A 14,333-nucleotide genomic window follows, 5' to 3' on the forward strand; every position below is an offset into this window, starting at 1 on the left:
TGTATGCATAAATAAATATATTTTAAAAGTTTTATAGTTGTAGTCCTTGTATTAGGTTTTTAAAATTTAGGTAACATTAGTTAGTTTCCAACACTGTCTGGTTTCAGGCGTATAGTTTGTCACCTCCATGACTGTGTATATCACATCACACTCATCACCAAAAGTCCAGTTACCGCCCACTACCAACCAATCACTTACACTTCCAGAGTCCTCCTTTCCCCCAACCATAATGTTGTCAGAGTCCAAGGTTTTATCTTGGTTTATTTGCTTTGTTTCTTTACATTCCACAAATGAGTGAAATGATTTCAATAGGTTTTTTTTTTTTTTTTTTATAGAGGCATGTTTTTTATTTATTTATTTATTTATTATATTTGTTTGTTTGTTTTGTTTATACATGCGCTGGGTACAGTCAGAAGCGCGGGAGGGTGAGAGAATTTACCAGAGCCAGAGTGGGGAGCAGAGCAGGCAGAGGGACTGAAGTACACTGCTGAGGGGAGCAGCGGGTGGCAGGAGAGGTCTGCGCACCATGTGGGATCCTCCTCCGGTGGCCGGGGAGCAGCCGGGGATCGAACTGGCGCCGCAGAGGCCGCAGGCAGCTTCGCAACCCAGCGCTCAACCGCTGCGCCACCGGGGAGGCCCTGATTTCAATAGGTTTTGATGATTTTAAGTTAAATTTTGCCTACGGTATAAGGCAAGGTTCCAATTTAATTATATCTACAATAGCAATCAAAAAATTGGAATTAACTTATCCAAGAAAGGAAAGATTTGTACTCAGAAAACTACAGAACTGTGGAAACAAATTAAAGCAATCAATCAATGAAAAGATACCCTGTTTTCATGGATTGGAAGACCTAATAATATCAAGTCATCCATACTGCTCAAAGTGACCTGCAGTTTCAATGCAATCCAGTCAATCCAAAGGGCATGTTTCAGAAATAAAAAACTTATTCTAGGGCCTCCCTGGTGGCATAAGGGGTTAAGATGCAACCTATGGAGCTGTCCACAGTCACTGCAGCATGAGTTCAATCCCTGGCCAGAGAGCAACCCACATGATGCAGCAGACCTCTCCTGTCTCACTCACTGCTCCCCGCAGCAGTGTTTTTGGTCGTCTGCCTGTTCTGCTCCCTGCTCTGTCTCTTGTGAATCCTCTTACCCCCCACACCTCTGGCCTGTACCCCAGTTCTTGTATGCATACATAAATCTTTTTTTAAAAAAAAGAATTAAAAAAAAACTTATTCTAAAACTCATTTGAAATCAAAGGAACCCAGGTAGCCAAATGACCAATTGATTCTGAAAATGAACAAAACATGTAACTCGTCTCTTGATACCTCCTTACTAAAAACTTTTCAAATAACTCACATTCTGCTCTGAATAAAACCTCCTTGGTCCATTGCAGCCACTGTCACACTGGCCTCCTTTCAGCTCCTGAAATAAAACACAAATTTCTTACTCTGGATTTTGAATATCCCGTTGTCTTTATATTTACCTACATCTCTTTTTATCTTCTGTTACCACCTTCTAACACCCCCTATTCCTTACCTTAATTTAGAAAGCTTAGCTTAACACCCCTTATGACCCAGTCTAGCAGGCAACCTGCCACTTTTGCCCTAGCTTAGTGAATACGTCCTTGTCATAATTTACTAATTGTTCTTATTTATTTATGCAAACCTTCCCTTTTCTTAAAGTCACCCCTCACAGTCACACTTGTGTGTATGTTTGCTGATCCTACTCTTTTAAATCCATGTGATGGGCACCTGTCCTGGATAGGTCCACTATTTCACTGTAAGCTCTGAGATAGGGTGATGGAATCAAATATGTCACCAACCTAAAATTGTTTTGAAAAATTTCTTTCTGGAATTTTCTGAACCAGTGGTGGAGGACTACTGAATTTCAAGTCATAAGTAGGGCATCCAAGCTTCCAGCTATATATTTAAACTCCTGTGAAAATGCCTAAGAGAGTGACATTAACACAGACACTAAGACCAAGTCAACATTATTGAAGTTTCCAGATCTAGCTGATTCTGGGTTCAGTTTACCTAGTTCATTGTTGACCCCACATCATTCCCTTGGATAGCATACATTGTCTTATGTCACTTGCATTTGAAGAGCATGAATTCAGACAAATTCTTTTTTAAAAAAGGTTTATTTATGCATACAAGAACTGGGGTGTAGGCCAGAGAGTCATGGGGTGAGAGGATTCACCAAAGAGAGTGGGGAGTAGAACAGGTGGATCTACTGAAATGCACTGCTGAGGGGAGCAGCAGGTGAGACAGGAGAGGTCTGCTGTGCCATATGTGTCAAACTCTGGCTGCAGTGGCTGGCAATACCTTGATAGCACTGAGACTTTAACCTCTGCACCACCAGGGAGGCCCCAAGACAAATTCTTAACCCAATAAGATATACTACACTTTCTTAGTTATTTGTTTTATCTCTAAGTCCAAAGAGGGAAGGACCATGCTTGCTTGTTGGTCACCCACACATGCTAGCCAGTATGATGCTTGGGACATAGCAAGTTTCAAAATATAAATCAATGAATTGTATCGATGCCACAGCTACCTTCACTAGAAATATGTAATATCTTGGTGAAAGGAGACCACTGGGTAAAAGCGTAAACAATAGGTTTTGAAGTTAGCAGTGATAAATTGAATCTATTCAAAGAATTAACAACAAAATACATTAGTGAAATAAGACATTTCAATATCTGAGTTGAGAGAGAGAAGTAGAATAGCTTAACTTATCTTTAGAATGAATAGGAATACGGGTGTAGGGGCAGGAATGCACAAAGCAGGATGTCTATGATCCAAGCAGACAGATAATGAGAGTCCTGGAGCACTCGGTGGCTTTTCAGGCTTTTCTTGAGCTTTTACCAGGTACACGGCAGGCAGGGGTACTGGGGGCCAGGAGGCTGGCAGGCCTCCCAGCCCTTGACGAGTTTTCACTCCTTCTGGGCTCTCTGGTGATCTCCTTCTCTCATTCCCTTGCTGCTTCTCGTTCTCCTTCTATTCTGCTACTCTCGTTCTCTCTGCTCTGGTGGTTCTGCTCTCTTCTCCTGGTTTCGCTGGAGTCCCTGTGATGCCGCCCTTATAAGCCCAGTCTCAGCCCAGGTGCACCCACCTATGCATGCCCACCCCCTCCTCCAGGTGTCCGCCATCAGGCAAGCATGGAGCCATCATTAACGCAATGGCGGGAGGGCGGAAAACCCTGATTAATTTTTCACTTACCCTACATTGGGGTATAAGAATGTGAGAGGAGTAAATAAGAAGGAGGTATAGGACCATGCCACTTTCTTCTTTTACTCCTTTACCCACATCTTCTCACATGTAATTAATGTAATCATTCACATTTTGGATGACCAGCAGTGAGGGTGGAGAATGCTAGTAATTGCCTGGCCCCACTGCTTGACTTTTCAAAAGGATCCTATGGGCAATAGAGCTAGGTCTTTCTCAGATTGTCTTAATAGGTTGGGTGGAATGAAGCTAGAGAGCTCTGGGTTCTAAGATAAAAAACTATACAGATTCTAGGAATTGTTTCTCTCCATGGTTAATTGGCCCAAGATAACCCCTTATTATTTCCAGAGTCTCATTCCTCACAACATCTCATTCTCTTGACCCCTAAAAAACAACCTCCAAGTTAAGCCCTTTGGGAATGCTTATATCAGTGCCTACAGCAAGTCTAATTGGCATCTTGAGTACTGATTTCCAACAGAGATTCAGATGTGTCCTCTGGGTTGGAATCCCTGATGCCATATGCTAAGTGTCCTCAATTTATCTCAGTTGACATCATAGGTCCTCTGGGTTAGGGGTAAGATTTATTTTTACAGGAGGTGCTTCTTAGCCCTCATGATTGGTTCCTATCAGACCAAGTGTGTCCTCCTTCTAACCCCCATGATTTATGCTGAGGAAGCATTCATGCAGTGAGGGACAGGCTTAAAAAACAATGCCAGAGGTAATTTTTTTATTTTATTAGGTAGGAAAGGAGTTGCAAAGCCAAGCAAACAGTGCCTGGAGTGATTCAAAATAGCAGAAACACCAGAAGAGAATTTCTCTTGATGGTGGACTCAGTGATGAGTAAGATGGCAGCAAATGTAGCTTCTTAATCAGGAAACATTAATGGAAATTCTTACCTTCCAAACTATTATTCTCATTTTGGGGTAGACACATGACTTACATGCACATTTAGAGGGAGCAGAAGCATTCACATGATTCAAGTTGCAGCTAGTAGAGATTAAAAAGGTACATAACCTGTACTGCTATGTAATAGTAGAACTCAAAATCTAAACATAGACTACAAGATCATCACAGAATTACAAATATTGCTGTCCTTGGTGTTATTATGACAAAGGGTCATTACTGTAAAAAAATGAACGTGTAGGACAGTTTTCTTTAAACCATGTAACCAGTAATTGGAGGTTCATAGGGTCAGAGAAGGAATTCTTCTGAGCACTCCAGGAAAGGCTACTTTGGATGATCAGAAGCCAATGTGTGAGTCGGTGTGGACCTACCCTGTCTTCTGCATTTCACTGTTACTCGTGTCCTGCCTACAAGTCTCTGCAGAGAAAATTCCAGGTAAGCTTATGTTGGGATGTTATGGGATGAGCTGTGCAGAAAATCCTTCATTTGAAACTTGGGCATCTCCTACCATTTTAGTTTATTTCTCCATGCGTTAATTCATAGGGTGACATCTGGACAGTTTAGAAGGACAGCTTCTAGAGAAGGAGGAGAAGAAAAGCCACTTGAGGGTCAGAAATCAGAATGTGAAGTTATTGGAAAGGTTACCTAACATGTCTTCCCCGACATGAATCAGATGATGGAGAATCTAACACTATGGAGATCTACAGAGAAAGATGGAAAGTAATGAGCAAAGAGATAAGGAAGTCTGTGAATACTTTTATATAAAGGAAATGTGTGGATAACTTGGCTGGGTTGGTGTGATCAGGGGGAGCTTAGGGAAATTTGGCTCTGAGTCCCCATAAAGCTGAGTTTAATATAACAGTATGACGTCATGGCCAAAAAGATTAAATCCTAGACTACATTAACAGTGAGAGAGACTACATTAAGATACTACATTAACAGTGTATCTTAGTATGAAAGATTGCCTTGAACTTAAATGATTCTTGTCCAATTATCCTGTGAATAATGCATTCAGTTCTAAGTTCTTTACTTTATAGAGTTTTAGATAATCTGGATAATCTGGAAGATCTAGGGAAATGTTTTAAGAAAAACATGAAAAGGGGTAGGGTGGATATATTAGTCATCAATTTAGATTTTTTTGTTTAAGTTGGACTTCATCTAGAATCAAGCTCTTTCGATCAGAATTTATATGATAGGATTAAGAAGGACTTCGATATTTGTCCAGTTAGAAGTTATAATCCTAGTTTAATCAGCCTGATCCAGAAGTTGAAGACTCTTGGGTCTACACTGGACACATCTATTATTGTTTATAAGTACATAGCGTAGTGACTTTGGTATGTCTCATCCTAGCACACGTGTGTCACTTTAAATCTCCAGGTAATGACAATACCAACTTATCTTCCATCTAGCATGGCACAACTATCAATATTTCATGTACAAACAAAGCATGTTAACCTGTCCCAAGAACAGGATATAAAACACACCATTCTTTCCCCACATGAGGATATAAAATCTCTTATTTATCCTGGGTCAAATGTATTATAATCCTACCTGAAAATACTCCCCTTTTTATTTCCTGTAATATGAATTGTGAATTAAGAGATTAACTATTAATATATCTTATGTTAGAAAAGAGGATGAACATGGAGAAGAAAATGAAAGTGTCTGGTTAACATATTAAAATATTGCGATTTGTAGGTAATGTACATATTTTGGTCATTCAGATGACCAAAGTATATTTCTCATACATATTAGGTCTTTACCCACAGTTCTTATTTCACAGCTCCCCCAAAAGCCTTGTATTTCTGGGCCTCCCTGGTGGCGCAGCGGTTGAGCGCTGGGTTGCGAAGCTGTTCGCAGTCTCTGCAGCGTCTGTTCGATCCCCGGCTGCTCCCCGGCCACCGGAGGAGGGTCCCACATGGCGCGCAAACCTCTCCTGCTGCCCGCTGCTCCCCTCAGCAGTGTACTTCAGTCCTGCTGCCTGCTCTGCTCCCCACTCTGGCTCTGGTGAATTCTCTCACCCTCCCGAGCTTCTGACTGTACCCAGTGCTTGTATAAATAAATTAAAAAAAAAAAAAGCCTTGTATTTCCTAAGTGTTGAGAGTCTTTAAGTTGCCTGTTACTATGTTAGGAAGATAACTTTTGGAAAACACCTCAGGATGGGGGCTGGCTGTCATCAAGCCAACAAGAATAAAGGGTGGAAATTTCAGTCTTAGCCCCCTGACCTCCTGCAAGGGGTGAGGGACTGGAAGTTGAATCGTTCCTCAATGGCCAAGAATAAATCAGTCATGTCTATGTGATGAGGTTGCCACAAAATCCCAACAGGACGAGGCCTGGAGAGCTTCCAGGTTGTGATATGTGGTGGTCTGGGGAGAACTGAGCGCTTGCAGAGAGCGTGGAGGGTCTGCGTCATTACCCATAGCTCACCTCCTGCCTCTCACCATCAGACTGTGGATTCATTCCTTAATTACATTTGAAATTCATTGGTGGAAGAGTGCATAAGTGAGTTTCCTAAGTTCTGTGTGTCATTTTAATTTTCTCTTTAAGTGGTTATTTCAATCATCATAGCTATTGAAAAATTAGAGATAGAAAAACTTATCTTCAAAAATTCCCCATTAAAAGATGTTGTTGCCAGATTTACTGAACCCCAGGATTTCTGACAGCATGTTCATCTCTACTTGTTTCCCCAGGGCCTGAAGAAGGGGAAATGTGGCAGAGAAATAAGACCTCAGTGGTATACTTCATCCTGGAAGGACTCTTTGATGACTCCCTCACACATGTCTTTCTTTTCTCCCTGACCATGCTGGTCTTCCTTGTTGCAGTGAGTGGCAATGCCCTCACCATTCTCCTCATCTGTGCTGACCCCCGGCTGCACAAACCCATGTACTTCCTGCTCAGCCAGCTCTCCCTCATGGATCTGATGCACGTGTCTACCACCATCCCCAAGATGGCGACCAACTACCTATCTGGCAAGAAGGTCATTTCCTTTGTGGGTTGTGCAACCCAACACTTCTTTTATTTGTCTATTGGTAGTGCTGAGTGTCTTCTCCTAACTCTCATGTCCTATGACCGCTATGTTGCCATCTGCCATCCTCTGCGTTACACTATTCTCATGAACAGAAAGGTGACACTGATGATGGCTGTCATGTCATGGTTGGGAGGATCCATGATCTCCTTAATTCTCACAGTGACCTTGATGCATTTCCCTTTCTGTGGACCTCGAAATATCCACCACTTCTACTGTGAGCTTCCAGCTGTTGTGAAGTTGGTATGTGGAGATGTTACTGTTTATGAGACCACAGTGTACGTCACTGGTATCATTTTAATCCTTCTCCCCATCCTCCTGGTTGCTACATCTTATGTCTTTATCATCCACAGTGTCATTCAGATGCGTTCAGCTGGGAGTAAGAGAAATGCCTTTGCTACTTGTAGCTCTCATGTCACCGTGGTTTCTCTCTATTTTGGTGCCTGCATCTTCTCATATATGAGACCCAGGTCCCAGCGCACTCCACTGCAAGACAAAGTTGGTTCTCTGATCTACAGTATCATCACTCCCTCACTGAACCCTCTGATTTATACTCTCCGCAATAAGGACGTAGCAAAGGCTGTGAGGAGAGTGCTGGGGAGAGATAGCATCTCTCAATGATTGCAGTGGTAGTTGTCTTGAGAATAAAATTAGAATGGATTGAACTCATTAAATCAATCTGGTAAACCTCTAATATTTCTCAAGGGTTCAGATTTCTGATGCTCTTTGATTATGATTATTCAAAAATGGAGTAGTTAACACAAAATCAGTGTTCTAATTTTATCACTGGCCTCTAAGCACCAATTGTATTTGCTATAGTCCATTGTTATAGTACATATAGCTGCTATAACAAAAATATATGCTGAGAGTTAAACAGCAAACATATCTTTTTTCCAGTTTTGGAGATAGGGAAGTTGAATTTTGGGGCCTCCCTGGTTGTGCAAGGAATTAAGCACCACACTATGAAGCAATCCGCAGCCTCTGCAGCACGAATTCGATCCCAGGCTGGCCAGAGAGAGAGAAACCCACATGGTGAGACAGATCTCTTCTGTCTCGTCTGCTGCTCCCCTCAGCAGTGTATTTCAGTCAGTCTGCTAGTTCTGTTCCCCACCCTGTCTCTGGTGGATCCTCTCACATCACCCCTACCCCCGCCTCTCTGGCCTGTACCCCAGCTCTTGTATGCATAAATAAATAAATCTTTTTTTTAAAAAGGGAAGTTGAATTTTAATGTGCTGGCATATTTGGTATCTAGTGAGTTCTAGACCTTGGGTCTAGTGAACTCTTGGTTCTTAGACGGACATCTTCTATCATGGTGGATGGTGTGTGTTCTCTGGGTTTTCTTACTAATTCTATTAATGACCTAATCATCCCCTAAAACCCCCCACTTCCAAATACCAGAACAGTGGGCATTAATTTTCAACATATGAATTTTGGGGACACAAAAAACACTTAGTGTATATACCAAGTATGCCTCAGTATATCTTTAAGAGAATTGCCAAAATTTTTTCAATATCCTTTAAATGAAGACATATAAAGGCAATGGCACTTTGAAAAATGATAAAAAGTTAATGATATAAAGCTCCTTTCCCATGATTATTTTTATTAACAAAAATATGTGTAAAAGTGAAATGCCAGCAGTATTTCATTCTTGTGACCCCACATCATTCCCTTAGTATAAGTTGTTTTATGTCACTTGCATTTGATGAGTATCAATTAAGACAAATTCTTAACCCAATAAGATATACTATACTTGTTTAGTTATTTGTTTTATCTCTAAGTCCAGAGGGGGAAGGACCATGCTTGCTTTTGATGACCCATACATGCTAGCCAATATGATGTTTGGGACATAGTGTCAAAATAGAAATCAATGAATTGTATAGATGCCACAGCTACCTTCACTAGAAATATGTAATATCCTGGTGAAAGGAGAGTACTGGGTAAAAGCATGAACAATAGGTTTTGAAGAAAGTAGTGATAATTGAATCTATTCAAAGAATTAACCACAAAATATATTGTGAAATAAGACATTTTAATATCTGAATAGAGAGAGAGAGAAGTAGAATAGCTTAATTTATCTTTAGAATGAATAGAAATATGGGGTATGAGAATGTGAGAGGAGGAAATAAGAAGGAGGGGTAGGAATATGCCATTTTCTTCTTTTACTCCCTTATCTACATAGTCTCACATGGAATTAATGTGATCATTAACATTCTGGATGGCCAGCAGTAAAGATGGGGAATACTAGCAGTAATTGCCTGGCCCCACTGCTTGACTTCTTTTCAAAAGGATCCTGTGGGCAATAGAGCTAGGTCTTTCTAGGATTGTTTAATAGGTTGGACGGAAAGAAGGTAGAAAGAGCTGGGTTCTAAGATGAAAAACTATCCACAGATTCTAGGAATTGTCCTAGAATTGGTTAATTGGCCCAAGATATTCCAATTCCCTTGTTATCTTCCGAATCTCATTCCTCACAACATCTCATTCCCTTGACCCCTAAAAAACAACCTCCAAGTTAAGCCCTTTGGGAATGCTTATATCAGTGCCTACAGCAAGTCTAATTGGCATCTTGAGTACTGATTTCCAACAGAGATACAGATGTGTCCTCTGGGTTGGAATCCCTGATGCCATATGCTAAGTGTCCTCAATTTATCTCAGTTGACATCATAGGTCCTGTGAGTTAGGGGTAAGGTTTATTTTTACAGGAGATGCTCCTTACCCTTCATGATTGGTTCCTATCAGACCAAGTGTGTCCTCCTTCTAACCCCCGTGATTTCTGCTGAGGAAGCATTCATGCAGTGAGGGAGGGAAGAGCTTAAAATAACAGTGCTAGAGCCAAAATTCTTATTTCATTAAGTAGGAAAAGAGTGTAAATCCAAGCAAAAAGTGCCTGGAGTGACCCAAAGTAGCAGAAAAATTAGAACAGATTTTCTTTTGACTGTGGACTCATAAATCATTACGCACCTATAACTGTAGCTTCTTAATCAGATAACATTAAAGGAAATTCCTGTTGCTCCTACTCTCATTGCCATTTCGGGATGCAGAGACAGCTTACATATAACTTTAGAGGTAGAGGAAGCATATTCATGACTGAAAGACCAGTCTAGTAGAGGTTTAGTCAAGTTCAATTATTTCACATGTCCTGATGGAATTAAAATCTTAGCAAATTGAAAGAGCACCACAGAATTACATGTACTATTGCTTCTGCTCCCGTTCTGTTGCAGGTTAGTTATGTCCACAACGTATGTAGACATCATTCTCTTTGTCATTCACTAGTAAATGGAGATTTCCTGGGTCAGAGAAGAAATTCTGATGAGCACCCCAGGAAAGTCTCCTTTGGATGATCAGTAGCCAATGTGTGAGTCAGTGCGGACCTACTCTGCCCTCTCTATTTCACTTCTGTACTTGATGTACCCACAGGTCTTTACAGAGCATATTCCAGGTAAGATAATATTGGGGAGTAAATTATCCAGTGTGTATTTATTAGAAACTGGAATCATCTCACATTGTCATGTAATTTTTCCATCCCTTCAGTCAAAGGGTAATATTTCATCAATCTAGGAGGAAAGGTTTACGAGAAGACAGACAAAAAAATCATCTGAGGATCACAAAACAAGATGGGAAATTATTAGGAGTGTCATCTAAAGGAGAATGTGAGATATGAGTCGGAGGGTGGGAAATTTATGCTATAATGATAACAGAGGGAGACAGAGCTAATGAGGAAGGAGATAGGGAGCTGCTTGGACACTTAAGTTAAAGGGAAACATGTAGATATCTTAACTGAGTTGGAGTGATCGGGGAAAGTTGAGCTTTTAGTCCAGAAAAGGCTGCAATTAAATAAGTGTGAGGCGACAGCCAAGTAGCTGCATTAATAGGGAGAGAGATAAAAGTGGCTCTTTTTTAATTGGACAATGCATGTAGTTCTGATTTCTTTACTTCAGATAGTAGTAGAGAATCTAGAATGCGCAGAGATCTAGGGAGATCTTCAGGAGAAAAAAACCACAAAAGAAACAGTGTCATTATTTTGGTCATCAATGTAGATAAAAACAAATTTTGCCTTCACCGTAAATATCAAGCCCTGAATCTGATCAATATTCATAAGAGACTTGGATAAAGGGACAATTGGGGAATTTGGTTGATTAAATATCATGAACCTATTTTTGTCATTCTGATTGAGAATGAAGAATATACTTGTTTGTTTCCAAGTGTGAAGTACGGAGGCTTTGTTATCTGTCAATGTGGAAGCATGTACATCTCTTAAAACCATTCTTAATCTCCAAATACAGTACCAAGTTATCCTTCCAACTAACATGACAAGGGGACAATAGAGAGCATGTTAACTTTTTCCTCTAGAAGAGGATAAAAAGGCACCAACCCTTTATCCCAAAGAGGATACGAAATCCTTTTTTATCTTTAGGTAAAATTCCTTCTACTCTTATCTGATTCATACTCCCCTTTTATATCTTGTTACTTAGTACTGAGATATAAAGTTAACTATCATTGATATATATTAATATATATTAAAATATCTTAATTAGAAGAGGATGACAGTGGGAAATAAAACAATAATTGATTAATATGTGTATCTACTGAACATCATCAAAATAGGGAAGAAACACCTATAACTAAAACAGTTTTTACTTCTGCAGTTGCTCACATGGTCATATCTGGTGTTTATAACCACGTCCTTTCGCTAACCATCCCTTATTTCCTTTGCTCACTGTTAGTCATGGTTCCTTGTCCAAACCTTCATTTGAAAAATTTTGGTCATTAGTAGTCCTATGTGAAATAGATTGTTATAGTTTCCCACTGGCTTTTATCACAGAACACTTCAGGACAGAAAATCACCCTAGTATATTTCCAGCAATGCAGAAATCCAGACATGCTCCTCCTCATCCCTGTGGCATAGCGGCAACTCAACCTCCTTGCCAGTGAGTGTCGATCACACCAGCCAGTTACTATACTATTCATTGCCTGTTTATTCACTGACAGGAGAAGCCCAAAGAGGCAGAGATCGGTCTCAACTCCAGTGAATGGAATTATTGTTTGTGCCCTGGTAGAGATTTCTGCCTTGGAACTGAGACCTCTAAAACAGCAAAGCATGTACAGGAAAAGGCACAAAAATTATGCTGGTGGGTATTATAGCGGTTGTAGCGAGTAGCTTGTTCCTACTTCTACTTCTTGAGCCCAAGTCTTATGAACGCTGACTATGGGATAAACGCCACTGGTAATGGATGCACATTTGGAATAAGTATCACCTCCAGGAAGACACTTCTCTAGCAGTGCAAGGTGCTGCTTACTTAGCTATTATAACTGAATTGTCAAAAGGCCAATCCACTATTCTAGAAACCAGTTGTTTCAGTGTGATGGAGAAAATGGGAAGGTAAGCACGCCACCAATTCCAGAATAACAAAACTGATTTCATGTGTGGGGGGTACAGCCCCCGGTTGTAGGTTCCAGCCTGCTATTGACCTTCCACACTTTATAGCCATGATCCTTTTCTGAACACTTTCCCTATGGACTCCAAGTTCTAGTGTAAGAAACAAAGGTGACAGACTTACACAGACTGCCAAACCAGCTTCCACAACTGCATATACAATTTTGCCAAATTTCTGTATAATCCACTGAAAGACTATGTATGTATAAGTCTCTTGTTCAGTTTCTCTAAATGTTGATGGATGTATTTTTTAAAAAATATAGTTACTTATAAAAAGTATATCTGCATTTAATATAGGATAGATAATATACTTATAAGGAGATACATATAAATATACACGTGTGTGTCTCTCCTCCCTACTTAATGGGAAGGAAGTCTTGTTTTGAAACTTGGTACTTAATACAGAGTAGATATTCTGGAATTTTAAGGTGATAAAGTTTGTGAAGAGAAACTATGTTCTCTCTTTTTAAAAAAGTTTATGTCCATAATTAGAGCCATTGGTAATTATAAATTGGAAATTTGTTCTTCAAAAATTCTTTGAGAAAAAGGTGCTAATTCTCGGGTATGTTGAATGACAGTACTTCAGATATCACATTCCTGATTTCCCAGGGACCGAGGAAAGGGAGATGTGGCAGAGGAATAAGACCTCGGTGGTAGATTTCATCCTGGAAGGACTCTTTGATGACTCCCTCACACATGTCTTCCTTTTCTCCCTGACCATGCTAGTCTTCCTTGTTGCAGTGAGTGGCAATGCCCTCACCATTCTCCTCATCTGTGCTGACCCCCGGCTGCACACACCCATGTACTTCCTGCTCAGCCAGCTCTCCCTCATGGATCTGATGCACGTGTCTACCACCATCCCCAAGATGGCGACCAACTACTTATCTGGCAAGAAGGCCATCTCCTTTGTGGGTTGTGCAACCCAGCATTTCCTCTATTTGGCTATGGGTTGTGCTGAGTGTCTTCTCCTAACTCTCATGTCCTATGACCGCTATGTTGCCATCTGCCATCCTCTGCGTTATACTATTCTCATGAACAGAAAGGTGACATTGATGATGGCTGTCATGTCATGGTTGGGAGGATCCATGATCTCCCTAACTCACACGGTAATGTTGATGCACTTCCCTTTCTGTGGACCTCGAAATATCCACCACTTCTACTGTGAGCTTCCAGCTGTTGTAAAGTTGGTATGTGGAGATGTTACTGTTTATGAGACCACAGTGTACATCAGTGGCATCATTTTAATCCTTCTCCCCATCCTCCTGGTTGCTACATCCTATGTCTTTATCCTCCATAGTGTCATTCAGATGCGTTCAGCTGGGAGTAAGAGAAATGCCTTTGGTACTTGCAGCTCTCACCTCACAGTAGTTTCTTTTTTTTTTGGTGCCTCCATCTTCTCATATATGAGACCCAGGTCCCAGCGCACACCACTGCAAGACAAAGTTGGTTCTCTGTTCTACAGCATCATCACTCCCACCCTGAACCCTCTGATTTATACTCTCCGTAATAAGGATGTAGCAAAGGCTGTGAGGAGAGTGCTGGGGAGAGAGAGCATCACTCAAAGACTATAATTGTAGTCAACACTATGACACTATCCTGTGGGTTTTAAAACACTAACTTACTGAATTCTCACAAAATGCTATAATGCATAGGCCTCCCTGGTGGTGCAGGGGGTTGAGCGCAGTGCTGTGAAGCTGTACGCAGCCTCTGCAGTGTAAGTTCTATCCCCGGCAGGCCAGAGAGATAC

At 40.8% G+C, this 14,333-nt stretch overlaps 2 protein-coding genes across 2 annotated transcripts; both read left to right on the forward strand.

Moving 5' to 3' along the window:
* Window positions 1–6,837: 6,837 nt before the first annotated feature.
* LOC311182580 (olfactory receptor 2AE1-like) lies at window positions 6,838–7,776 on the forward strand (the record flags this gene model as incomplete). The annotated part of the gene is made up of 1 exon (XM_084251452.1): window positions 6,838–7,776. One exon carries the CDS (start codon window positions 6,838–6,840, stop codon window positions 7,774–7,776), a length of 939 nt encoding a protein of 312 aa, XP_084107578.1.
* Window positions 7,777–13,212: 5,436 nt separating this feature from the next.
* OR2AE1 (olfactory receptor family 2 subfamily AE member 1) lies at window positions 13,213–14,157 on the forward strand (the record flags this gene model as incomplete). Its single annotated transcript, XM_084251451.1, has 1 exon — window positions 13,213–14,157. One exon carries the CDS (start codon window positions 13,213–13,215, stop codon window positions 14,155–14,157), a length of 945 nt encoding a protein of 314 aa, XP_084107577.1.
* Between the last annotated feature and the right edge of the window lie 176 nt (window positions 14,158–14,333).

The sequence above is a fragment of the Talpa europaea genome (assembly GCF_964194135.1).
Source record: "Talpa europaea genome assembly, chromosome: 12".
Taxonomy (NCBI): Eukaryota; Metazoa; Chordata; class Mammalia; order Eulipotyphla; family Talpidae; genus Talpa; species Talpa europaea.